The sequence below is a fragment of the Lagopus muta genome, chromosome 7 (genome assembly GCF_023343835.1).
Source record: "Lagopus muta isolate bLagMut1 chromosome 7, bLagMut1 primary, whole genome shotgun sequence".
Classification (NCBI taxonomy): Eukaryota; Metazoa; Chordata; class Aves; order Galliformes; family Phasianidae; genus Lagopus; species Lagopus muta.
In genome coordinates, this window is record NC_064439.1 from 43,684,001 (window position 1) to 43,711,067 (window position 27,067).

Here is a 27,067-nt window from a genome sequence, read left to right on the forward strand (position 1 = left end):
TTTCTGTTGAAACAAATTGTGGTTCCTGTGCAAGGTGGGGCCAATCTTGTGTAATGTAATTTTAAGCTATGTATTTAGAATCCTCTTGAAGAATGTTTGCATGGATTTTTGTTTATTCTGCTGGGACTATTTTTCATTCAAAAATAAGTACAGGTGGAGACTGAGTCAATTTTAGGTGTATTCCTGACATTTTTATTAACTAAATGATAGTACTCTGCAGAAGTACTTTTATGCCCCAGAGATATGTTGAAGATGAATAGTGAGTTATTGCACAAGATTACTGAAGAACAGAAATCTCACTGACCTCAAAGGATCCATGATTTATCCATCCTTTACATTAACCTTATTTTTAATTAAGTCCTACAAGTTGTTTCAACCTACATCAAGGGGACGTGGACGTTCATTACCTTTATGGCTAAATCCAAATTCAGTTGAATGAATGTGAATTGCCAAAAGAGCATCTGCTTTATGTTTTTGAAAAGGTAAGCATGAACTGTCTTGCTGAGTTGTTGCTTCTGTAGCTTACACATGGTATGTAAGCATAGTGTCTGCTCTGCTGAGCATTAACAGAGAGCAAGAAGGAAAATCCACAGCATGAGGTTAAGGCATCCTCTACCCTGTGACAGCAGTAATAGAATCATAAAATGCATTGGATTGGAAGGGATTATAAAGACCATCTAATTTCAATCTCCCTGTCATGGCTGGGGAAACATTCCACTAGATCAGGTTGCCCAAATCCAATGTGGCCTTGAACACCTCCAGAGAAGGGCATAAATGACTCATGCTGAATATCTATTAAGGCTCTTTTAAACTTGAGGAAATTTGCCTAGCTTCACATGCAGCTTGTCTTACCATTTACAGAGGAAGTATCTGATTTTCTTGTTACATCATTTGTTATTGTTTTATATAATTATTTAACTGCTTTTAAAATTTAAAAGCAATTAACTGTAAAGCACCACTTGAAATATAGGTGTCATAATACCCTGCTGGGGTAACTTCTCCAATCTGTTGCTCAAATCACAGATTACCCCAACCTACAAGGATCACCAAATCCAACCCCTGGTTCCACACAGGACCACCCAAAATCCAAACCCACTGTCTGACAGTACTGCCCAAACACCCCCTGAGCTCTGGCACTTGGGGTTGTGCCCACTGCCCTGGGCAGCGCATCCCATGCCCCTGGTGCAGAACCTTTCCCCAACACCACAGCTACATAACAACATGCCAAGCAATCCTTCAGAATGTTGTTGAACTAAGAAAACTGAAGCAGTTGTGTTTCTGACGACAGCTTGCTGTGCCTATGCTGACACAGTACCAGGTGACCCCAATGCACCCCTTTTTTTCTGGGTACTTCTAGTGGTTTGCTTTCATGCCTTGTACAGATGCAGGAGGTAACTGTGATTACTAAGCTGTACAACAGACTAAAAGAGGGAAGGTGTCCTCAGCTGCTTCACAGCTTCTTTCCTCCCTTTGGCTCCTGCTTTTTCAGAAGGTCACTGGGCAGACTAAAACTTAAGAGAACTGGTTGTCAATTCTTTCCCTCTAGACCCTTCACCATCTTTGTAGCCCTCTTCTGAATGATCTTGAACTGTTTTACATCTTTCTTACATTGCAGTGCACAGAACTGCACACAGTGCTCAAAGTGAGGCCTTGCCAGTGCAGAGCAGAACAGAAATTCCTCGAGTTTCCTTGTTTGAGAAATATAAACCTTCCAGAAGAAAGATTACTGCTCTAGAGGCCTCTTTTGTCTTTCTGCTTTCCAACCTGCATGGAACAGCTCCACATTTCCTTCTTGGGAACTGTACTACTCAATTTAAAATCATATGGCCACATAGCTTCAGCTTTGACACACTTGCTGTGCAGCTACCCTGACTCTAGAGGATATGGAGCTGGTCAGGGCACAAATATCCATCTACATCGATTTTATTTTTTTTTAAATAATGTTTTTATTTAATTTTTTTCTTATTTACCAAACTGACTCAGTAGCTCAGCTCTGACTCTTTGTGTGGTCTTAAAAGTCCAGGGCACGTCGGTGTTGTACTGTAGTACTCTTAGGTACCACAGTGCAATACTGAAGTACACTAAAGACTTTAAAGAGGAGAACCTGTATTTTACATTGCTAGACTGCAGGGTCTGAGATCTCCCATGACTGTGTACATTTACGGAAATAGCATGTTTTCAGAAAGCTTCTGAACCAATTTTGATGAAATGAGGGGAATATACAACAGCAGGTCTGTGCATAATCAAAGAACATACAGATGCTATAATTAAGAAAGATACCAGAAAGTTAAGCTAAGTAAGACTATTGCTACAGGACAATAATAAATGGAAAATACTTACCTATGTTGTAGGCCTACAATATTTCCCACAAGGAACAATCCCCAGGAAAAGATCCTTCCCCACTGGCAGTCAGCCCTTAAATGGGTCTAGGAGAGGTGCAGCCAGGCTCCACTCCTTCCATCACACAGCTGAATTGCCTTCACCTGTGCTCCATGGCTGACTCAGTGCTCGCCTCAGGTGCTCAATCAGAGGCTCAGGCTGTGATGCAGCAGTTCCCATACAGTCTGAGATTACAGGACAGTTACAAGATCCCTTTGCTTTGCTGGGCTTTTCCTGTTAAGCAACTCCTTTCCCCGCTCCACCACTGACCGACAGTAACTGTTTAACATTAAAAAAATATATGCATCATGCGTGGTAAATTATTGTAATATTTTTGTTCTAACAGTAAAGCACTGAGCACTAGAGTTAACCTGTTCAGTGATTCATTTGCCTGCAATGGTTTACACTGGGGATACATTTAGTGCCTATGAGCCCTAGCTTTTCCTTTTTGTCAAGCCATTATTTAACCATTGCAAGTCCCTCAGGTATTACCAATTTTCTTGTAAGCTTGTGACCATTTTTAGGGCTTCCTTAGATGATCTCTTTTCATGTTCAGTCATTTCCTCAGCTCTCAAGCTTACAGCTGAAATCCCTTGCTGTTCAGCATTCTCAGGTGGGAATATCATGGTTTACTAAAATGTCCATGAGGTGATGATTTATTTTTCTTAAATCTGCATGAGGTCTGATACACTTTACCATTCTGTTCAACCTGAGGAGGCAACTACTATTCTAGCAGCCTTCAAAAAGGGCACTTTTTCACATTGTTTGAGTGTCTGTGGATTTTTTTCTGGCTTTCTTATTTTCCACTCCATATGGTCCCAAGCCAGTTCAATCTTAATAAGTACAAGTAGCTCTCAAACTCTTGTCCTTTCCTAATGAGAAATATCTCCTCTTCCAGTTATTCGGTATTTATTGTGGCTTTTTTCAGCATTCTCAGGTTCTTTCAACTGACTTTTCTCTCACTGCTGCTATTGTTAAATGCCAACATTTACATGTGACTGCAATAAACTAGTGTCTTTTCCTCCACTTTTCTGATCCTGCCAGCTCTTCTTGGGAGGCCGAAGGAACACAGTTCTTTCCTCTCTTCTGCCACCCCCAATTCTTGCCGTTATGAGTTTTGCCGTTACTGCTGCCTCCAATGTTAGCAGCCTCTGCTGTTTATATTCCATCACCTTTTCTTATCTTGACAAGGTCTATGATATGACACTGGAGCCATCATTCTGTTGAAGCCATCATCTTTTTGTGATTGGATGCAGCTCTGCTACCACGCATCTGGTGATTCATATCAACTTCAGCAGTAGTGTTGCTTGTTGTGGAGCAGTAGCCTTACTCTTTTTGATAATTTCTCACATCTGTGATAACAAAGTTAGCTGTTTCTATAGCTGCTCTTAGTCTTTGATCCTCCTTTGCTGCCCACAATCAAGTCTGTAATAACTTTGCCATGTATTGAGCATGTGATCATGTAATTCAGACACTGAATTATAGGTGACTGGTGGATGAAGTGCATCTAGTGGCAGACGGCCAGCACAGGAGCCTGTACACAGTCCTGTACTTTGTCTTCTGGATCTTGACTAGTTCATCATCATAAATATCAGTATTAAAATGAAAAACATCAGTAGTGATTTCACTCAAGTCTAGCTCAGTTGTGTTCCCAGAAGACAGCATCACAGACTCCGTACTCGCTGTGTCTTGGTGACTCCCAATAACCAGCATCAAATAACAAAATACCTTTGGGATGTTCAACTTTGATAAATTCCACAGGAAGTCAAATACTGCGCAGGGCTCTTTCATTCACAGTAATCATTCTGCAAGCAGAACTTCATTAATTCTGTTGACAGTGCATGTGCCAAAACAGAATTCAAATTGCTCCATTTTCCAGAGCTTTACCACTTCAGAATACTAAAAGATAAACTTAAAAGTTAGTTGGATGCTGTCCTCAGTTCAAGTGAAAAACCCATCTTATCCAACCAAGGATTTACCTTCTTTTCCCACACGTACCAGAATAAGTTCTAGATCGCATAAAGGTTTGTCTCTAAAAAGCAATCTATTCCTCTGAAAATCAATTAGCATGCCCTGCTTTACAAAGGTTTTTCTCAATGCTGCAATACAATTCTCTTGCAGTACATATCTATCCTATCTCACGCATTCTTTACTGCTAATTATCGGTCTGTACAGACAGTGAAGACAGACTAAGAAAATTTTCGTTTTCTAAAGAGTCTTCCTTTAAAATGGTTTAAATAGCATGCAAATTTTACAGCTCTGAAAACGAAGTTGTGATTAGACAAAGATTTGTTGGATTATAAAAGTACAAGTGTTTATTATGGCTGGTACTGAGAATAAACAGTTGCCTGCATATGCCAGCTACTATGGAAATATGTTTTTAAGTTCTAATGTGAGCTGTAAACCAAAGCTACTTCAGTTAAAAAAAAATCAATACTTAAACTGTGGGGAGAAGTAGTTGGTGCCAGAGAAAACATTCCCATTTAATAATGTTTGAACATAGAGCTGTGATGCAGTTTGTAGCAAGGCAGCGAGAAAAACCCACAACTAATCCTTCATTGCAGCTGTCTGAACTTTTGGTTGTCTGCCATACTTTAAACAGCAACTTCTTTTTTCTGGTGACTCAAGACTTGAATGACCCAGTGTGGAGAGTTTAAGCTATACAAAAAATAAAGAAGTTGAGTAAGAAATAGCCAAAGTGAGTTGGGTTGCACACCCCAGCAAACCAACGTTTTGTATCTTAAGTCCTCTTCAGTGCTTAGAAAAAAAAAATATCAGAATAAATAGATAGCCACTTATTTATTTATTTTTGGCAAGGAAACATTCCGTGGTTGAGACACCCATCTCTCCTCCCGCCTCTCTTCTCTCTCCCTGCAGTGCTGATGATATATGGAAACTGAATTCTGCGGAGAATTCTGCGCCTTTTTTCTTTTAAGTTTATAAACGCTAACTTTTCGGTTGGTAGAAAAAAAACTAAGTTTTCTTTGATTATTTTTACCTTTTTCTTCCCTTTGATGTAGCTTTTGGGCAGACCTTTTAAGTAGCATGAAGTAACAAATATGGTCTTTTACCGATGACTTCTGCAAAGTAATGGAACTTCGTTACCTGCAGATGGAAATACCGGAGTCCGAGCGGCAGCATTATGTGACTGCTAACTTTACAGAGAAAAATGGGGCTTTCTGCCTTTATCCCTTTCTTATTAGCACTCATCTAAAAAGGCATTAAACATTTGCGTATCGTCCTGAGCTGGTGACAACCCTGCAGCCTGATATGTCTTACAACTACCAAAACATTTCTTGCTATGACCAATTTTTAAGATGGCCATTCACAGCTATATGCGATGATATTTCACAGCTAGTATTGCAATATACAGCCAGTAATTTGTAGTGTTAAGATAGAAAAAACTCAATTATTTTCACTGGAGAAAAAAAATCAATCTGTGCTGTCTTTATGCCTGCGGCAGCAAATCCTCAACATAATAACTTTTGAAGTACAATATGCAATAAACCGTATCTCATCACCCAGCTGGCAAATGCAATCGCAACCACGGAGTAAAGGAAAGGGTCTCAATAATTTGCGATTCCGATGTTTCTGCATAAAGGGGAGCAAACATCTGTTGGTTTCAAGGGCTTGAACCCCAGAATTCTGCCTGAGAAAGGTACAAAATGATAGCTGTAATGCCTGCGAGTTGACTCCAGACAGCATGTTGTAACATGTGGCTCCCCTGCAAGAGGATAAGACATGCTTTTCATCATAGGACAACACATCAACCCCTGATGAGCAGGTATCTTCAGAAAAATCACACCTGGTATTTCCCCCTGCAATTCTTCCCTTCCCAACTCCAACCAACACCCAGCACTTTTAGCTCTAACCACCTGTACAGGGCAATTCACCCCTGTATTTTGCCATTACCATCTTCTCATTCTGTATTTACCATGCCATATTGTTTTTTGGTTTTTTTTCCCCATCTCTTCTGTCACTGCTAAGCCAAGTTACACACACAGAAATCTAATGTATCATTCATGGCCTGTTCATCCCTCTTTTTGTTCATTTTCCCAAACTCCATGCATCACTGTGGCCAAATAAAAACTGTGACCACAAGCAGATGCTGCTGGACAGGAGTAGATGCTTTTCTGAGCAGAACTGAATGCTATTCAGCTGATTTTTTAATATCAGAATGTCTTGTACAAGAATGACCCAAGAGACAGACTTTCCTTCAGAAACACGTGGGTAAACTGGATGATTCACACAAGAACACACACAGCCATTTTCTTTCCCTTTTCTGTAACTTGACTTTTATTTAAATACCTCCAAAGCTCTATGTTAATGTGCACTTTTTTCTGGTTCATGAACAACAAGTGATTTCTGTGCCTCAAATCATATCCCTGTGCAGTTTATGTTCATAATGATATTTTGAGTCTCATTTTTACAGTCCAGTTCCTGAGCCAAACACTACTGACTTTTCATTTCGAGTGATGCTTCATAGAACTGCAACACATACTTGTACCATTCAGTTAAACAACATTTTAATGGATGTTCCTGTGTTTATTTGTCAGCACATTTCCACAAGATTACACAAGGTACGTTTTAGTCAAATTAAGTCTCCATAAAGTTCCTTAGTGCTAAATCCATTGTTTTTTAAAAACACTGCCGCATAAAAAAATAGTTTACAACAGAAATTCTAGGTTATTTCGTATTCTAGAATGCATTAAAAGCACAGTCATGCATATGTCAGAGAACACAGTATTTACAAATCTGTACAGTGTCTGCTCTTCTTTCTTTACTCTGGCTTTTGCCAGGCCATTAGATTCTTACCACTCTGAGGTCCAATTCTCCAAGATACCTTCTATCTGCTCTTTTAAAAACCCCTTTGTTTTCCTTACCAGCATTGGGAACGATGGCTGTATTTGTGACAGGCCAAGTGCTGCACTCCATTTCACAAAGTCTACCTTCCATGGAGTTAGGGATGGTTATCAGTGTGACTCAGAACAGATCATGAACCTGAATGAACTCCGCCAAGTCACCTTTCCTTACTCCAGTACTTTGCTGTGCTCAACTTCTTGAGCGTCTTGGCTGGGGTTGTGCAGGACAGCGGTGGATGCATCGCTTAAGACTTGGAGGTTATTCACACTTGCTAGACTTTTTCCTGCTCGTTCAGAAAGGTAAGGAAGTACTTGATAGTAGACACTATTAGAACTATTCTGAGGGATTCTAGAAAACATATTCCTCTCCTTCCATGGTCATTTTCAAAACTATTTGAAATGGAACATGATTTTGAAAAGGCCTCTGCGTTTGTATACTACCATCCAGTTTAAGAGTCAAGTTTTTGCATTTTATCAACTGGATGTAATTTCTCCCTTCCCTAAGTTCATTTTCCCTTTAAGCAGCACTCCGTATGAATACCCATCTCCCATGCCAGCCTTTGTCCCCTCCAGACACCTTTTCAGCTGATGAAAAAGCAGAATGGTGAAAATCAGTCATTGCACAGAGTTCATAGGGCAGAAACATGAGACGTGGCTTCGACTGCCAGTGGTACTGCTGGCTTTGAACTGAAATTCAGTATCTTGGTCAGTCACCACCATATTCAGAAAAGTGACTGACTTCAGGTTGGTTCCCCTGCAAAGTGCTTCATCACCATCTGCTCTGTAATACGACGCTGTTCATCGTGACATCTGAAATCAGTGCTCTGAGTCCCCTTCTGCTGATATTAAAGGAAGAACGGCCCATACAGTATTCTCTGAATTCCAGGGAGGCATCATCATTTCTATAAAAAGATTAGTATAAGAATGGCACTTCTTCACTAAGGCTAAAAGAGCACCTTCCATAGAAATACCTTAATGGTTTTTGGCTTGTTAAATTCGTATCATTGAAGAAAAGTACCTTAGTAATCATTGCAATACTATCCATTAAAGTACGGTAGCAAATAGCTTTGCTTTTTAAGACACATCAGGCAATAATTTGTTATGGTGGTTTATCCTGACCAGCTTGGTCAGGTTCTCAAAAAAGGACCAGATGTGCAGTTACTCCAAAAACATCCTTTTCCCCTCCTCCCTTCTCTGTTCCACTGAGAGTAGTCCAAGAAGGCCCGACCAGCCCTGCCATTAGATTACAATCAGGTAGCATGGAAATTAATCAATTAATTTATTATTAATAGGAGCAAAATGTAAAAGCAGAACAAACTGTAGATGTCCTAGCAAGCACACTGTGTCCTGCTGATGACTCCAAAAGATCTTTTGATAAAAACATACAGATTCTTTAGTTCTGAAAGGTCAGATATGCTAAACTGCAATTTCAAACAGATGAAATCTCGTCTGTCTTCTGTGTTCTTTTAGCATTTTGTCTTCTTCTGCTTTCTGCACTGCTGGATTTTAGTATCCATGGGTCACGTGATCCTTCTAGCATCAATACCTTCTTCTGATATCTAGCTTTTCTCCCAGAAGACCCTTGGTTAGACTTTCTGCATTTCAATATGTTGGTGGTGGTAGTGGTGGTAACAGTGATGCCGGGGCTGACACCTTCCATTCAGTTTATAGACAGAATTTTTCTGCTGCCGTTTTTTGAAAAACCACACAGCCAGCACAGCTGCAGCCAGTAACAAGCACAGGAGAATCACAATTACTGCTATGACAGCACCTTTACTTGACTTGGGGCAATCCTCTCCCTCACAAGGTTCAGAAGTGGGGACTGGCTTCTCTCCAAGGCCCTGGGTGAGATTTTCTTGCTCATCTAACTCTGGGGATGATGTGCCAGTAAGGCTATCTGGAGCTGGTGCAGTGGTTGCTACTTGTGCTGGGTAGGCTGTTGTTCCCCTTTCTTCTTCCTCAGGAGTATGATCGAAGGGGCTGGCCATCGCAGAGGTTTCAGACATGGAAGTTCTTAGGCTGGTTACATCCAACAGCAGTGTTGTACCGGGCTCCTGAGTCACAGTTTCCAGAGCTGTAGTTGGGTGGTCCCATGCAGCATCATCATAACCTCTGCTCACACTTAAGTCCTCCAGACCACTCACTGATGTAAGAGGTACTGACGTCTCTTTGACCCTCTCATCATCTATGCTCGTTGTTGCTGCCACAATCTGTGTTAAACCTTCCTCTGGAGCAGGGCTACCACTGCCCAATTTCCTGACTTCAACGTGATTTGGTCGGTCAGTCGTGAGGATAATGTCTTCCTCTGTTCCCATCGATCCATCAACTTTATCCCCCTCCTCTTCATCATCCTCCACCACTTCTTGTGTTACTGGATAGCCATCTAACCATGACTCATCAGTAATAGGAACTGTATCTATCCCTTCCTTTGTATCATTAGCTGTGAGAATGGGCCCAATGGGGAAATCTTCACTGTCATAGAACATTTTGGCACTGGGTTCATCATACACTGTCTTGACTCCGATGTGATTATCACCCTCAGAAAACTGTGCTTTAGTGGAATCGTCTGTCTCTTTCTCTGATTCAGGCTCACTGAAAGCCTCTGACGGAAACCAAAACAAGTTTTTTTGGCTTAGGAGAGAAACGGGGGATTCAGTTGGTGCCCTGCTTCCTTTTTCAGAAGTATCTACATCCTGAGTAACCCCATTAGTATTTCCAGTTCTTCCTTCCTCTGAATTTTTACTGAAAGAAAGCTGTTCTTGTTCCTGCTCCATTTCCTCTTTGCCATTGGCATGTTCATTCTCAGCAACAGGTATTGATCTGTCATCAGGAAAATTATCTTCATAGTCAATATGTGCCTCAGTTTCATCTAGAAAAGTTAAAAATAAAGAAGCCAACATTTAATTTTCCCCAAAAATTGCTGGACTTATTTGTTACAATAGACAAGAAGAAAGATGCAGCAAGGTATGATTTTCAGACAGTGTTTTTAATTCAGTTTTGTTGCTTATTTGAAAAGGGGCGCTCCACCATAAACTTGATGGTCAAGATAATCTTTTAAAGAAAACAGAAGAGGTGTCAGTGCTAACTGCTCACGTCTTATCTTTCCAGATTAAAAAAATACATAAAATCAAAGTAACTTAGAGTTTTCGGGACTTTCTTAAAGATAAAAATGCATAAGTTTCACAGCAACTTCATCCCTTTTGAACCAGAAGGATTATACTCAGTTCCTTGCATTCAGTTTTTTAATTTATTTAGTATTTTTCTGAAATGACTTTGGTGCTGTGGTGAGAGGATACCTGGAGCCAAGGGAACCAAGTGGTAGCTTTCATCCCATGGGAGCTCTTCAGAGCTGCCTGGGGAAATAATACCCTCACCGAAGCTGACACTGCATTCTGCTTGTCCTCATCTGAAAAAAAGCAAGCTTGCACCCTCAGCTGCAAGGGTAGAGAAGTCTGGCTCCAATCCTTCAAGCCTAATTGCTCGATATCCAGATAATACCATCTGCTTCTCCAATTTAGTAATGCGAATATTACAAAATAAAATACGAAGAGCAAGAAGAAAACCAGCAGAGTGCTACAGAGGGGTGGATTCATCACAAAGTTGGAGTCTGATTTAGAAATATTCCCCAGGCCTCGTCAGACCTACCGCTCACAGCAAAATAGCCTCAACTCAGAGCATGAAACCGTGTTTGAATTTGAATGAAATAATGTATTGTAATTTATACTCTTCTAAAGCCTTAGCCCAATGAAAAATTTTCCAAGCTAGACAGGGTGGTTGATTTTCAGCTCACACAAGTTTTACTCCATAGAAAGCTGATGTAATTGTGGAGATTTATGCTGGCATTAAAAGTCCTAGAAAATAGTGCCTTGGGATATGGAAAATAAAACAACATGATTCAGGGTGAGAATTTTTCTTTTTAAGAGAGTGTTTAGTCTTTTGTGAAGACAGTGAAGCAATAAACCTGGCATGACATGGGAAACAAGAAATTAATAGGAGAAGCTGTATTACAAATCAGTGCATTCATAAAGCCTTATCTTTTTTGCCTTTTTACACTCAACCAACTTTGAATCACATTTTCGTCTGGGGCCCACCTCAATTTCCGAATGAGTCACATTCTCCTTGGAGACTCCTTCCCAGACTCCTGGCAGAGCCATATTTGGTCTACTCTTAAGAAAGATTAGAAATATTGTCAAACCAGTCTGACCAAAACCACTTAGCGGTGATACAGCTCACACCAGCTTACTTTTTGCCAGAACAGCTTAAGCCAGGTGCCAGAACAGAATGAGTATTAGCAAAAGGTATTTTTCTTGGAATAGCATCTGGGACTACCATAAAGTGAAGTGGTTATGCTGAGGAAAATAAAATGTGTGACACAGCCTGCAGAGAGTTAATACCTCCTTCATGGTAAATTTTACATAGAAGTGGATCGCACACAAAGGTGCCCGATTCAGCCTGCAACAAAACACAATGGGACCAGCAATAGGTCTCTCTCCCTCCTGGTCCTGGTCTCCTCATCTGCTCGGACAGCCTTCTAGATCCTCTCCAAAGCAGGAAAAAGCTTCCCAGTGTGGGAAAGACAGCTTAACAGACTGGGATTCCTGCTCTCAGAGTGGAAAGTTCCCTGGTAGGAATCTCACTTTTTGAATTCACCCCAGCCCTCCTTCCAATACAATTTCAGACCTTAGTGAATGACTGGAGGGTACTTCTGAATACCAAAGCATTTACCTTCATTTTCATGAAGCTCTGTGTGGGCCACTGCAGCGTAACATTTATAACCAGTCTTACTTTGCTCCCTTGTCTCACTCCCAAGAATTTTTCCTATCTGGCGCTCTCTTTGCATGGAAACAGAGCCCCACACCATTTTACCCTCTTAGCATTCAGACCCCTGCCAGAACCTGGTGTCTACTATGCTTGTTTTGCTAATTACCGGAGTTCCTCAGGACAGCCTATAGCTGCCTTTTGGATATACATGAACTGTAACATCATCATGATGTGATAACTCACCATTTACCAAGTCTACTGCTCACCACACCAATCTGTCTTGACCTGTATGTTATCTCTACATCTGACCGTTTTTACCACTCATTTTTCAGACTAGAGTAATCCAGCAGAGGACAAAGTTGATTTTTACGTTATGGTATTCTAGTGCATGCATGTACATCCGTGAACAAAGATTATATTCACTTGTTTATGTTGTTTCTTCCAAAACTATTCTTTGGTCAGCAAAATGCATGGGAAGCTAGCATTCATCTTACTGACCAGTGTGGACCATTGGTCAATGATTGACGACTGTAGTAATACAGAGTTATGTATACAAAGCTCCGGCCCCCACTGTGTCTCTCTCCTGTGAGATACTTTCAGTTCTCCAGAAGAAAGTCCTGTGGAGACACATCAGGAAAGAGCTTGTGTGCCTAGGGAAACACGAGTTCTGCATCTATCAGAACATATTATGAGTTTGTTGAACCATCAATCACGCTCCCAAACCTGCTGTCTTTTGGCCTCATCCTGTATGTATAGAAATGAATTGGTACTTTCTTAATGCTCAGCTGAGGAAAGAAAAAGCCCATTGTAGTCTAAAGAGAGCCTGAGATTGGAGTTCATTATGCACTGCTTGTCACTGCATAAGGGAGTCTTGTTCTTTTTGACAATCAGATTGTGGCCCAAGCTGCAAAGCTGCTATAATGTATTTTCATATGCAGTCTCCTCTATTTGTACAGTTTACAGCAAAGACTATCAACATAACTAATGTTAGCTTATGGGATGTCAGAATGAAAGCAACTATTGAGCTCCCTAACCATCAAAGGAAATACAGACCCCTTGCTCTGAAGCTTTGATTTATGCGATCCTGAATCGACTTACACAGTAATAATAGTCTATTCTTTATCCTGGGTCTCAGACCTTCAAGTAGGGCTTGGACTTAGCATTTTGTGAGCTGTGTTACCATGACAATCTTTTAGGTCAGCCGTGAGCGTGATTTTCCAGATTGCACAACTTTTACACTTTTCTTTGCTCACCTCCTCAGCACTTCCCAGGGCTTTCTAGTTCTCTGAATTTCAGCCTCAGAACTGAAGAGCACCAACTACAGTAGATTCAGCTCCACCTCTTATCCAAATAGTTGTAACCTTTATTTACATGCATTTTAAAGACAGCTAGCAACTGATTTAAAAGTGTTTGCACCTTCCTGGCCAGGCAGATTTGGTTTTAAGAGGAGCCAACACTGAAATTAATTAGCTGGAGACAAATCTGTCTATATATGGTTACTGTTAGATCCTGCCCCTACCATCATCCTCTGGCAGACTGAAGGATCAGTGAGTTTTGCTTCACTGTCTGAGGGATTACTGAGGCTGAAATGAACATTTTCCAGTAACAGATGCTGAAATGGCATACTCCCAGAGATGTGAAGCTCAATTAAAAGGTAAAATCCTTTTAATTTAGCCTCGTCCTTTCTGGTAAGCACCCAGTCTCAAAAAGCTTTCATCTCCTTCAACTTCAATCCTAATGTGAAAACAGTGACCAAACACTGAGACAGGCGAAAAACAAAGAGTCTCATTTTCCACACTCTAGGATCAGTTTAATTTTTCTTCTAGATAGCATATTGGCATCCGAGCTCTATTTTGAGTGTTGCTATTTTGGACAACCATGAAGCGCCCTGCATATTTCAAGGAAGTATTTTTGGAGCACAGGAAATTGAAACTTGATTCTATGTAGACCATCACCATAAACATTTCTACTTATAAATACATCTTTATTCTAGGAATCTCAGAGTAGTTACAGCAAATATTAACACGCTGGCATCTGTCTTTAGGAGTGAGAAAGGAAAGAGCTTTTACATGCATTTGCCTAAGATCTTTCAGGTTTGTGAGCTACGGCATCCTGAAGAATTACCCATTTGACTTGGATCAGGCTCAGGTGCATGAATACTCTTCTGTCAAATTAGCCAGAGCACACAAGATGAGGAATTGATGCTGCCTTTTTCACTTGCAGCAGCTATAAGAGGGAGGATGATTTTCAGTCTGGCAGAAAACCTGCTAGCATAAATACATAACTCACCATATTTTTAAAACTAACTTAGTTTGGCAGAATTGTTTCTTGTCATATCGATACTTTGCATTAATCTAGCACAAGTGCTAAGTGACAGACCTGAAAAGAGAACCAAAGTTTGCCATAGCAATCCTTTTGACAGGCCTCGGGTGTATTTTTTGCTTATTCTGCTCGCCTGCCACAGCTGTCCCTTCCCACTTAAAAATAAATAAATAAAGCATTCAGAAAAAAGATGAAAAGCTACCATATGTGTTTTCACCCTTCCCACTGAAAAAAAGGGAATTAAATGATGGCAGCGAGTCATGCTCATGCACCACATTAATGTGGATCAATATTTCTCTTGAAAATTCAGAAAGCATTTGAAGTAATGAGAGCAGGCAAAAAAGTCTGGGGGCTGTAGATGAAGCTTCAGCAGTGTTCAAAGTCATCTGAACCCTTGCTGTGCTGAAATCAGGAGCGTGTCCTCCGTGTGGAAAAACTAGACCAGCATTGAGTGTGCAAGGAGAGCACCAACAGATTGACACTGCAGAGGCTTCTCAGATACACAGAAGATAGGACCTCTGTTGTTTCAAGCTTTTAAGTAGGAAAAAAACAAAGCTGTCAAGGGAGAAGGATAAATGAATTGTGTTCTTCCTATCCAATTTGAGGGCAGAGATCACAGAATTGCAAGGGTTGGATGGGACCTCAAGAGACGGGCATGATCTCCCAGTCTTCCAATCTGCTTTCACTTTTAGGAAGCAAATTTTGAAGGGTGTTTATCCAACCTCATGCAATGCAGTCCAGACTCTCCTCAAAACACCAGTATTAACACTGTTGACATTGAACAAATACTTCACTTCTGAGAAGGGGGGAAAGGATGCAATTTAGCAACTGCCAGCAGTGTGCTCTCACATCCTAGAATGCCAACTGTATCCTGGACTGCATCAGAAAAAAGTGACCAGGAGGGAGAGCATTGCCCCCTCTGCTCTGCCCTTGTGAGGCCCCACCTGGAATACTGTGCCCAGGTTTGGGCATCCAGCACAGGAAGGGCATGAAGCTGCTGGAGCGGGTTCAGAGGAGGATCAGGAAGATGATCAGAGGGCTGAAGCATCTCTCATACAAAGACAGGCTGAGGAAACTGGGCTTGTAACCTTCCAGTATTTAAAGGAAGACTAGAAAAGGAAGGAAATAAACTTTTTACACAGGTAGACAGCAGCAGGACAAGGGGGAATGGTTTTAAACTAAAGGAAGGGGAAAATTTTCAGTGGGAGGCACAGCTGCCCAGAGAAGCTGTGGTGCCCCATCTCTAAAGGTGCTCAAGGCCAGGTTGGATGGGGTTCTAGGCGGCCTGAGGTGGAGGGTTGCAGCCCCGTCCATGGCACAGGGGTTGGAACTACATCATCTTTGAGGTCCTTTCCAAACCATTCTGTAACTCTGTGAACAGTCAGCTTGGTTTCAGTGCCTGCAGGGCAGCCAGATCAAGGCACATAGTGCCTGCTTTCAGACTTCACCACAATGCTAATCTTCAGGTTATATTTTGTGAAACAAATATGTTTTCTCCACAGAAATTAAAAAAAAAATAAACTGCAAAAACACATTTCTCTGTCCTCTGCTTAAGGTTGCTTTGTTGGGTTCAATACCCCTGTGTTTGCAGCTAGAACACAGCATCTTTTCATGATGAGAAATTACAGGAAACACCACTATGCAGAACCACTTTAATTTAAAAAAAAAATCTTGATTAAAAATTGTACCCTCATATGTGAATGTGCACTAAAGCCATTTGTAATACATTCTACCCTCAATTTTGATCATACCTTATCCTATGCAGAGTCCACTTAATGTAACTTCTAAATGACACCCATAGCCAAACTTGCCAGAATATTTTGGAATAAGTGGGCATTAATACATAATAAATTTTTTTCCTTTTAGTTGATGGATTTGATAACTGAATAGTTATGTATCTCCATAGTGGGTGCTAGGATGGACCATTTCTATTCCGACTGCTTGAAAACAGAGAGGAGAGATGATCATAAAGGTGCTTCTATGAGCAGCTTTACACACTATTTAGCTGCTTGTATAATCAATGAATATACAGATGCTGTAACCATGAAATATACCAGAGAGTTTTGCTAAGCAAGCTATTACACCAAAAAGAGAATAGATAGACTGTTTACCTGTATCCTAGGCTCACTGTAAAACTCCAAAGAAGTTTGTAAAGAAGTTTCTTTACAAAGAAACTCCCTCTTCCAGCTGTTCACCCAGAGAACGCTCAGCATCAGGGAACTGTATCATCTTACCAACCTCTAAGCATAGCACTCAGATGTTCATTAAGTTCCTTTGAGATCATCTTTCCTCCGTTGTGAGCCGGTGAGAACAGAAACAGTGCCGTCTGCCAGCAGGGACATAAATTCTCCCTTAAGTCCAGTTATTAGCCTTTATGATAGAGGAGTTATTTGCTTGCCTCCAAGCACTTAGAAATTGCTGTGTCTGCTGTCTCCTGGAGTACTTACATAATAATTATTCTCCTCTCTGCTATGACCCCAAAAATATCTGTCAACTGTAAATCAGGCCTCTTTTAATTAAATTCCAATTTTTTTTGTTCTTTTTGACTGAATTCTTACTTTTTTATTTTTAATAATGAACTCTAGCATCAATAAAACACACTTCAGTCTTCTTGTGAAGCTTCCTTTCTTCAAGAATTGTCATTGGGAGGCTTGAATATGTAATTAATAATGATTCTCTGAACACATATTTTCTACCCCAGATTCTCAAAGTGTTTTAAAAACATTAATCAAAGGCATCCCCTCAGCATGAAATCTACATTTAAATCATTTTAAAAATCATAATCCTCAATGTAACATCTGCTCCCAAGTTCCAGTGTTGATGTTTGTGATTTTACAGCCACACTTTCCTATTTCTTTTAAAAATATTTTTCTCTCCCCTGCGGCTGTGTGAAAGGCTGAGGCAAAACAGGGGAAATAGACTATTTATCCAGGGAAAACAGTGAAACACACACAACTTAAATGGCCTGATTCTTTCCCATCCTTACTCTGGTGTAGAACAGTTTTATTTCTACATCTGACGAAACCCGCACTTTCACAGTGAAGGAAAAAGAAATGTTTGTTGCAGATTGTGAGAAATTCAGACCCACTGGGTTATCAGATGTAGATTCCCTTCTTCCCTTCTCTACCTGCAAGTTCCCCAGCATCCCCTGCAGTATTTCACTTCATCATATAAACCGCTGTTAGCAGTAACAGTTCTGGAAGCTGAAGTAGTCCAGAAAGATGTCAGAAATGTTTCTGGTACCTCTGCACTAGTTGGATGGGTCTGAGTATCTGGTTCCTTGCTGCACAGACACAACTCACTGCCACTCAGAGAGAACTTTCCTCCTGACTGTTTCCACCTGGTTGTGTATATTCGTGAGTAAGAACAATTCCTTGCAAGAACACGGGCATTAAGGAACACGTCAGCACTGAAATGGGTGTGCTGGCTCCAGCCTATTAGATCACTTCACTCCAATATCCAAGGAAACTGTCCACTCTGCCTGCTCAGTTGTACAACAGCTGCCCATTCTTTCATTAGAAAGGGATCTCTATGATGTCCACAAATGTAATCTTTAAGATGTGATGATATCCTCTACAAAAATAAGCATAAAAATATCTATAAGGTTATCAGACTACCGTTCTAAAACACTGGAGCAATTCTGAACTTTATGCGTGGAATGGAATAATACAAGAAAGAGAATGAGAAAGTAAAATCCTGATTGCATCCAGATGTGAATTCACAGTAGTATTTCTTTTATCATTTAACAAAGGGAAACTTCAAACTTTGTTGCAGAACCTAAGTAATGTACAAGAACTGCTCCAAAATTAATGCCTCCTACTTCGCTGTGTTGGTCCGTTACATCAGAGGCAGTTGTTGGCGGGATAGCAGGAGAGGTAGAACCTTCCCACCAATGTCCCATTACGTTTTGTTGCCATTCATCACATGGTAGCAGAAGGGAAGTCTAACAAAATGGCATCTGATATGGCAGTGCATCTGAAGAAAAGGTGTGCCACTGAATTTTTCCATGTGGAAAAAAATGGTGCCCAGTGACATTCACTGACACTTGCTGAACATTTACAGAGACCAAACAGTGGATGTGAGGACAGTGAAGCAGTGCGTGATGTGTTTCAGGGGTGGCAAGAAGGACAAGACGTATTCTGGACGGCCATGCACAGCAGTCACACCTCCAAGTGAGGAGCACCTTGGTCACCTCATCCAATAAACCAGCAGATTATGAACAGGAAACTGTTTACAGAGCTGAATACCAGTTTCAATCTTTTGGAAACTACAGTTACAACGTTGGAATATCACAAAGTTTACCAGTTTACAAATGCTCACCCAGGAGCAGAAAGCACACTGTATGCAAGTTTGTTGAGACCTACTGAACCAAAATGGGGCTTAAAATGACAGTTTTCTGTTTCACATCATAGTGGTGATGAGATGTGGTGTCACTACACAACCCAGAGTCAAAATGGTAGTACATGGAATTCCAAGTGAATTCCCCATCAAAGAAAAAGTTCAAGACAGCCCTCAGTGAATAAAGTGATGTGCACTGTCTTTTGGAACAGGAAAGGGGTGATCCTTCTGGATTTCCTGGGGCCCAGACAAACCATCTGCTCTGACCACTGCATCATGATGCTGACTAAGCTGAAGGCTTGAACTTTCAGAACTAAGCCAAAGAAGAAGACAACCTTCCTCTTGCAACACAATATTGCCAGGTCCCAAGTGAGTTTGAAGACGATGAAGCACACTGCCAATCCTGGCCGGACTGTCCTACCATGCCCACTGCATAGTCTGGATTTGGTGCCTTCTGACTTCCATCTATTTGGGCCAATGAATGATGGACTTCATGGATAACGTTCTCCTAACAACATCATCACCACCATCACAGCAGCTGTGAAATAGTGGATAGTGGGTCACCTCCACTGGTGCAGATTTCTGAGAGTGTGGCACGCAGTCTCTTGTTCATTGCTGATGAAAATGCATACCTCATGGTGGTGACTACATTGAAAATAGTGTAGCTGAGAATTTGTTCTATCAAATGGTGCTATTGTGTTCTTTGTATCTGTTGTAGTTTCCGTGGATTAAATAGGAGTGACACTTTCAGAGTGACCTATGTATAGAGATAGTTTTTGAACATTTCTGAACATCCAGTATTGTAATTTCCTAGAGCCTTTTTCAATTGTGGTTTTCTTTTCTGATTTGATTTTATAAAAGTCCTATTCCTTGAGTCAAGCTATTTGATAATATAATCTGTTTTCACTGCTTTTAAGGGAGTAAATATCTGGGTAGCCACTGATATGCTTTCAGAGAAATATCCTGAAAGCATGGCTTATCATAAAAATTGTGTACTTTTTAATAAGGAAAATTAAAATTAAAACTTTTTCTAACCTTTTCATCTTGCTGCCCAAGTCTAACTCAAATTGTATTTCTGTGGGTTACTGCCACTCTGTCACAGTGTTCTTCTGTGTCATGGCCATTTCTCTTAATACATCTTTAATTTTCCTAACAGCAAAATGAAATGCTATTTATGATATATGCAAGTCTGAAAGTTCAAGAGTGCTACAACAACTACTAGGGAAGGGCTAGTTAAAGATTGGCTTCCCATTAGCCAGTGGACAAAGAGTGGAATTTAAAAGACAGACAACCACCATACTGTCCATTTGCATCCCAAATGAAAGCCAAGAACACCTGAAGGACAGACAGGTCAATTCAACCTGGCAATGAGAAGGCACAAAATTAAAATGTTATAAAACCCACCCATATACTATCAGGAATTTTAAAAATGTGAACAGATGTTTTTGCAGACGGAGCAAGTTTCCCTGTCTGCACATCCCACAGCAGCTGGAGCTGCAGACACTCCAGCACCTTCACCATGGTTAAGAAGCCCAGACAGCCTGAGCTGGGGGCTTGGATGCTGGTAGCCATCTTATGGCATGAGTACAAAGTGGGGAAATGTTGAGTATGTGTCTGCCACACTCTTGAAAAGCATTGACCCCCATCTCCACAAGGCATTTTCTCATTTCTGGAAGGAAGATCTTTTCTTTGGGACCTCAGCATGTATCACTGTAAGAAGATATAAAGCTGTTGACCAGCTGCTAAAGCCACAGGCTGCCTCAGCATGTCTATGGTAAGGAAAGATGTTATTTGTGTGCAGGCCATGCTTAGTGTCTTCCTACAGAAAGATAGCAGCTTTTCTCTGTGCTTACTTTGGTTCCCAAAAGCAAGAACAAACACCGAATTTTGATTTCAATAGCCTGGTCTGTAGCAACTCTGTGGCTTCGTATGAAAATAAACATAGCAAAAGACATACAAAACCTGCATTGTGTATTCCATCTGGTAAACAATGTCTTTGGCTCACTGACATCGACTGGGCATGACTCCTCTCAAACTACACCGAAAGAAATACCTCTGGTATTTGTTGTAACATTAGCAGTAATGCCTTTCCTTGAGTAAACAAAGCAAGTACACTGAAAAATTAGAAACTTCATCCAGGATCAGAACGAATGCACACAAGATCATAAAGAAGATCAAAATCATACAGAATTCCAGAAAGGGTCTGATGCTGCTATTAAATACGTGGACGAAGATTCTTCCCAAAGGCTTGTTTCCAGGGACTAAAAACAATATTCAATAGTAAAGAAAAAGGCTATTGTGGGAAATATAAGGAAGATGGTGTGGAAGGCCCTAAGATAAGACTTAGTGAATCCCTGACATGGGTTCAGCAGATACAGCATGGATAAAAATGGTTCTTTGTGCCAGGCCTACCTTTGACACAGGCTTGCACCTGCCCATACCACTCCCCACAGCTGTCGCAGAGCAGCGTGAACGCCGTCTCCTTGTTGCCCATGATGTACCCCTGGGCACAAACGTACAGCAGCTCATCCCCCATTTCAAAGCCGGTGTGGCCATGCAGGATGGTGTGAGGGAAGGATGGAGGGTCTCCACATGGCTTGTCTGCAAGCAGAAAAGAAACAAGGTTGTAGAGATCTCTCAGTGGTCTTTAAATCCAGTGCTGAGCATGTGGCTAAAATAGCAACCTGAGGACAAACCTACAAAAACCAATAAATCTCATCTGATTCACACTCCTGCACTCCTTCGTTACTGTTTTGAATTGTAAATTGAAATTGCAATTGGGATGGTATATACTGGGCTATGACTGCAATGCAGTAACTGTGACAGATGTTACTGATGTGCAACACCAACACATCTAGAGGGGCTTTGCTTCCTATCAGTCAGCTCAGATGGTCAGGCTTCACTGCCTGCTTCTGCAGAGGCTTGGGTAGGCTGGGACTGGAAAGCAAATGCCTGGACACGGTAATTTTGCTGAACTGCAGAGTGACTTCTGCAATTGTTCAAGACTGGTACTTTAATATCCATTAGATGGAGAAGTGACCGAGTCCCTGTCATAGCAAGGAAATGCCCAGAAGGACAAATCTTCTAGACATGCTCTAAATCAAAAGTTTGTCCTCAGAGACTCCATTTCCCTGTAAGAGACTACTAACTTGTAATAAATGGTTACTTGTGCTCTTCAACTTAACAGAACCCAGGGATGACTTAGCTTTGCTCTCAGTGAGCTAAATTTATCACATATAAAATCTGATTTTGTTTAATAATATTTCTGCCAACAGCACCAAAAAGCAGGAAGTAAAAATCATGGCAAATGGTATAAAAATGGTTTTCAGCTTTTTGTTCTACATATTAGAAGCACATGTAGGGAGTAAACAGACCACTGTCAACACCAGCACAGACCAAATTTTAATTCTCTTTTTAGGTTTGAACTGTCGCAACTATTGCTAATAGTGTGAGTTGAGGTCTTCCAGAGAACTGATAGGCACTGCAGTTTCTCTTCACTCAAAAGTCTTTGCCATGACCCCTTTTTTCCCAGACTTTTTACCATCTCTTTTGCAATACACATCTCCTGCTTACAAAAAATAAAATAAAATTAAAAAGCAAACAACAACAACCCTCCAGTGCAAAAAACCTGGTCTTATGAAGAAACCCAATAGACAAAGTCTGCAGTGTTGGTAAAAATAAATTTTTATAATATTTTTCACATCTGGGACTTTTTCCATTGATTCTAGAACACTTATTGACAGTAGAAGAAAAAAACCCAAGTACTCCATTTGCCAAAATAACTGAAGATTCAAAAATCTGCTTTTGTCCTGATACAGAGCAGCAAAAATAAAGACTAGTAGGCAAAAGCTCAGGAATCTTGATAATTATACAGGATATGGGAAATCTAGGGTTGGGTCAATGTCCTAGTATTGATCTCTCCTGTACCCTGTTTGCTTGGATACAAAAAGCTAACTATTTAGTTGGCTATGAAAAGGTTATGTTCCATGAAAAGACTTTTGTTTGGAAGGTGAAAACATGACCTCCAAGACTATGCTCCTTAAAAAGGGAAATGTTTTCAGAGAACACCTCTGCTGCTTTACTGAAGCCTGCTTTTGGGACAGCATCTACATTGCATAGTTGTCGTCCTAACAACAACAAATGAACAACACTTCCATTGATAGCACTTCATATTCACAGTTTTGAACGAGCAATAGTTTTGACTGAAAAGAAAACACGCTTTTTTCAATCCAATTTCTGCACAAGCTCAGACTGTCTTGCTAGAGAGCAAGCCTCACCAGCACCGTGGGCATCCTGCAGGATCCCCATTGAGTTCCGGAGTCCCCACCACCTACATGCTTCATGTAAATAAATGCTTATGTAGAAATATGATGTGTTTACGTTAACCGTTATTTACCTCATAATGCAATGATAAATAGCCACGCTCTGTGAAAGTTCTTCTCAGTCAGGGTCTTAGAAATTGATGGCTAACCACATCTCCGCTGGGTATGCTGAACAACATCTGCCACTAATTTAAGGGACACACTACTGAAGTCAGAGCTTTGAAGTCTATTCTCCGCACCGTACACACACATATACTGTCTAACACCTTCAGAAGTTAGTGGGAGTTATGCACACACACACGGACAGAAAAAACAAGCTCTTGAGGCTACACAAAGCTCAGTTTATGCACAGTCTTCTGGAGGTTTGGCATCTGAGGAAGTGAGGAGTAGTTAGCAGCTAATGCGCTTCCTGTGAGCCAGTAGGATGAATAGAGATTGATGTGGATGAAAGGAGTAAAAAATATTTTATTGCCTCATAGGAAGGCTACAGACCCCTGCATTTCATGTACTTTATTTATGCAGTCACTTTCATCTGTACAAATGGGAACTGTGTATCTGCTCTGAGGGAAGTATTGGTCCCAAGGCTGTAAGGGACAAATACATGTCAGAGAGTATTCTTATCTACAAAGCCTTGCTTGTCTGTTATTTGGCCAAAGGAAGCAGAAAAATAACACACTGACTAAATACATTTACCTTATGTCAAATACATTTAAAAAGCACGTTATAATCTTCCAGGAAAGAAAGCAAGCTGAAGGGAGCCTTACTGTACAACCCAGCAATAGATGTGATCACAGCGAAGAATGAGATCCTGAAAGAGAGATCAGGCTGATGTGTAAATGGAAAGAAAAGGAGAAGTTCATGATGTCCCTGGACGAAACTGTGTATGGAACTTTTGAATGTCTCGTATGAGATGTTGGAAGGTAGTGTCTTTGCTGCAGAGCATACTGTGTGACAGAGCAGACAGGACTAAGGGGCAGCCACTATCCTGCAGATATACACCAGTTCCTACATTCACGTGGCTGTGATCCTCTCACGTAACAAGTATGGAAATTTTCAGAGCTGCATCTTACAGATCTTCACCCTTCTGCAGTCTCAGTTGCTATGACAATTCCTTCTCAGCTCTTCATCAAACCTGCTTGTTCTGCTACAAGCACAGGAGATACTGGCCTAGCAGCCCATCAGACTGAGCCACATCTGGGGATGTGCTTCAGGTTTTTGTTTGCAGCCTGTGTGCCAGGAGGTGGCAAATCATGGATGTGTTTGGAAGAACAGCTTGTGCTCAGTGTTGGCATTTGGGCTGGGAGAGAGGAGGGCGATCAAGGCCACAAAGCGTGACAGAGGGCATGCTGGCAGCAGCTTGTCATTTGGAGGAACAGCAGTGGTCTGTGTTAGTGTGTCTACAGAGGTTGCCTGGAGTACTGACTGTAGTAGATGAGGATTGGGCTCCTCCTGTGCTGTGGGAGCACTCTCCATCCGGAGCATTGCTTTTTGTCTCCTCTGTCCTCTCAGTAACCACTGACTATGCTGGTGCTAGCTAAAAGATGAGCCCAGAGCATGTTTCCAATTACAAAAAGCCTGATGTGCTCTATTATATCCCCTCAACACTCCTGCCACATGTAGAAGACCTCATTCTCCCCCCACTTGTGCAAGATTACATGTTCAAACCTGGAAATCCTGAGTCCATTCCCAGGTTTCACGGTCCTCACAGATACATGGAAATGTGCAAGAATATGGAAGAAGCTCCTGTCAGCAGTAAAAAACTGTCTCCAGGAGTGACAATCCCTACCACAGTCAATGTATATGACTGGAATTCAGAACAGAGGCAACATCTAACAATTGAACAGGAATTAATGGTGCAGCAAGAGTGTGAGCGTTCAGCACAGATATATTCACCAGGGCTAGTGATGATTCTGGTGATGAACATCTCAAGAGACTAAGCAGCTATTTTTTTACAAGGGATACAAGGGATTTAACTCACTTCTCATTAACTGATTTAGCAGATTCTGTCTTGATTGACCTTAGGGAATTATGGCCCCTCTGAAGAGGAACTTTAATGTCAAAACATGTGTGGGAAGGAGCTTGTGACAGATGATTTCTGGCAGTCAACATGAGACACTTCAAGGAAATAACATCCCTCTTCACTAGTCCAGAAACGTTTTCTCAATTTAAACTACAAGTAACTCATCAGTTTGTAAAGATTTTTAGTGATGCTTTGATATCATACTGTCTAGAGAAAGGACAGCCAATGGGGAAAAGGAAAAAAAAATCAACTCAAAATAGATGCAGAGTTCTGCTTCCACGCCACCTGGCAGAGCTGCAAATCTACTGAAATCTGATTATCTACAATGGCTACTTTACCAGTGCACCATGCTCTGAAAGCTGACACGAAACATCCTATTTGACATAAAACATTCCCTTTCACAACCGTCCAATTCAGCAGAGTTTTTCTAAAGAGACCACTGGAATTCATAGGATGTCATCTTGTCATTAAGAAATTGGAAAACACAACTCTTAGAGCTCAGCGCTGTGAAAGATGAGTGTGGATGTTTGTTCTTCTTCTTGATTGCAGAGACACTGAAATCTATGGAATTTTTCATCTTGGATAAAAATACTGAGTGCAAATAAAGTACAAAAATCAAACATAGCCAATGTGAGTGCTGCTCATAAGCTACTGATGTTAGGATGTCAATACCTCTTTCATTAGATAGGGCTAGTAAAGACTAACTTCATTTATTGGTTTAAATGACATCACCAGGTAGCTGGAAATTCACTGTCAGCTATATGCAAAGCTCTGGAAAAGAAAGCTGTAGCAATAAAGTAAAAAGAAAAAAACTCATATCCATAGGAAAGCACGATAAATTAGAAGAAATGGCTTAAATACAAACCAAATAGTAGTTTGATTGCATGTTTCTTTTTTTTTAATTCGTTCTGCTGAAAAAGGCAAGCTGAAATATGTACATCAGCCATCAACTTTTGATGGGTATCTGGAGCCAGCGGTCCTGTTTAACAAAGTTTGATTTGCATTTATGCTGTAAGTACTACAATTTGTGGCCTGTTTACTTTTTCTATGATGGCAGAAAATCAAAGCCTTACAGAACAGAGGACTTACTTGTTCCCTATAAATACCAGTTGTCACCAAAAGAAAGAACCAGTAAAACTTGGAAAGGATGAACAAAGAGATCATTCCTTTGTTGCATTAACAAAAAAAAAAAACCAACAAGAAAGATCATCACGATGATTATATACAATTAAAATTGAATGATATGCTTTCCTGAAAAAAAAAAAAGTGCTAGTAAAAAATTCAGTCTAGTGTTTTTCTGTTGTTTTCTTTCTTTTATACTTACAGGTGTTTGCTTGTGAGCTTTGAGAACGAATGCATGCTCTGTGGGCCAGGTTTGACTTGCATGTTCAGACTTCATTTTTAGAAGAGGCACTCTACCACGTTTTTAGGTAATTTTTGGCACTTGGAGTTGAGAGAGAATCTTGCTGATCTCAGAGATTGCAAACGAGTATAGAACTGTCTTCCTAACTAATGACTGCATGAAACACTTGTTTCTGAGGAACTGAGGAGACAGGCAATTTCTCTGTATTATGAAAACTACAGCTATCCTCACAGTATTCATAAAACACAACAGCTACATTCTTCCCTGCAAAACATAACTCCTAGTATCAAAGGTTGCTGTGATTCTTTATTGTGTACACAGCCAAATTTGTTCCAAAAGCATTAAGAAGTTGTATCTGTCTCCTCAAAATGTTTATGCGCAAAAGCCTGATCCCGTAAACATATGACCACTGCCCCAACTGTTGGGGCACACCGAGGTATATGCTTTGGCAATTCAGCTGAACTCAATCATGGACTAAATGATAACTGACTAAAGATTCAGTGTAAATCAAGGCCTAAGAAGGCAATTTTGCAATGACTTGTACTTGTTTCATGGTGGTTTGAGATGCCCTTTGCATAGCTATAAGGTCAGAAAATAGGGCTGTTAAGAGTCATGATGGATGTCACTTCTGAAGACGGGAAGGCTGATCTGACTGTTCCCTCCACCTGCCCTCAACCAGCCCCTCTGTCTGAGCCTTCAG

The 27,067-nt window shown here is 40.8% G+C and overlaps 1 protein-coding gene across 1 annotated transcript in view; it reads right to left on the reverse strand.

The window, feature by feature from the left end:
• Positions 1-6,587: 6,587 nt before the first annotated feature.
• The window catches only part of SUSD5 (sushi domain containing 5), a 44,382-nt gene continuing 23,902 nt past the window's right edge, over positions 6,588-27,067 (reverse strand). The window contains exons 4-5 of the mRNA XM_048952109.1: positions 21,075-21,263; positions 6,588-10,110 (exon numbers count right to left, since the gene is read on the reverse strand). Of these exons, the coding sequence (XP_048808066.1) occupies positions 8,828-10,110; positions 21,075-21,263 (1,472 nt within the window). The 3' untranslated portion in view covers positions 6,588-8,827. The remainder of the gene's footprint in view (positions 10,111-21,074; positions 21,264-27,067) is intronic.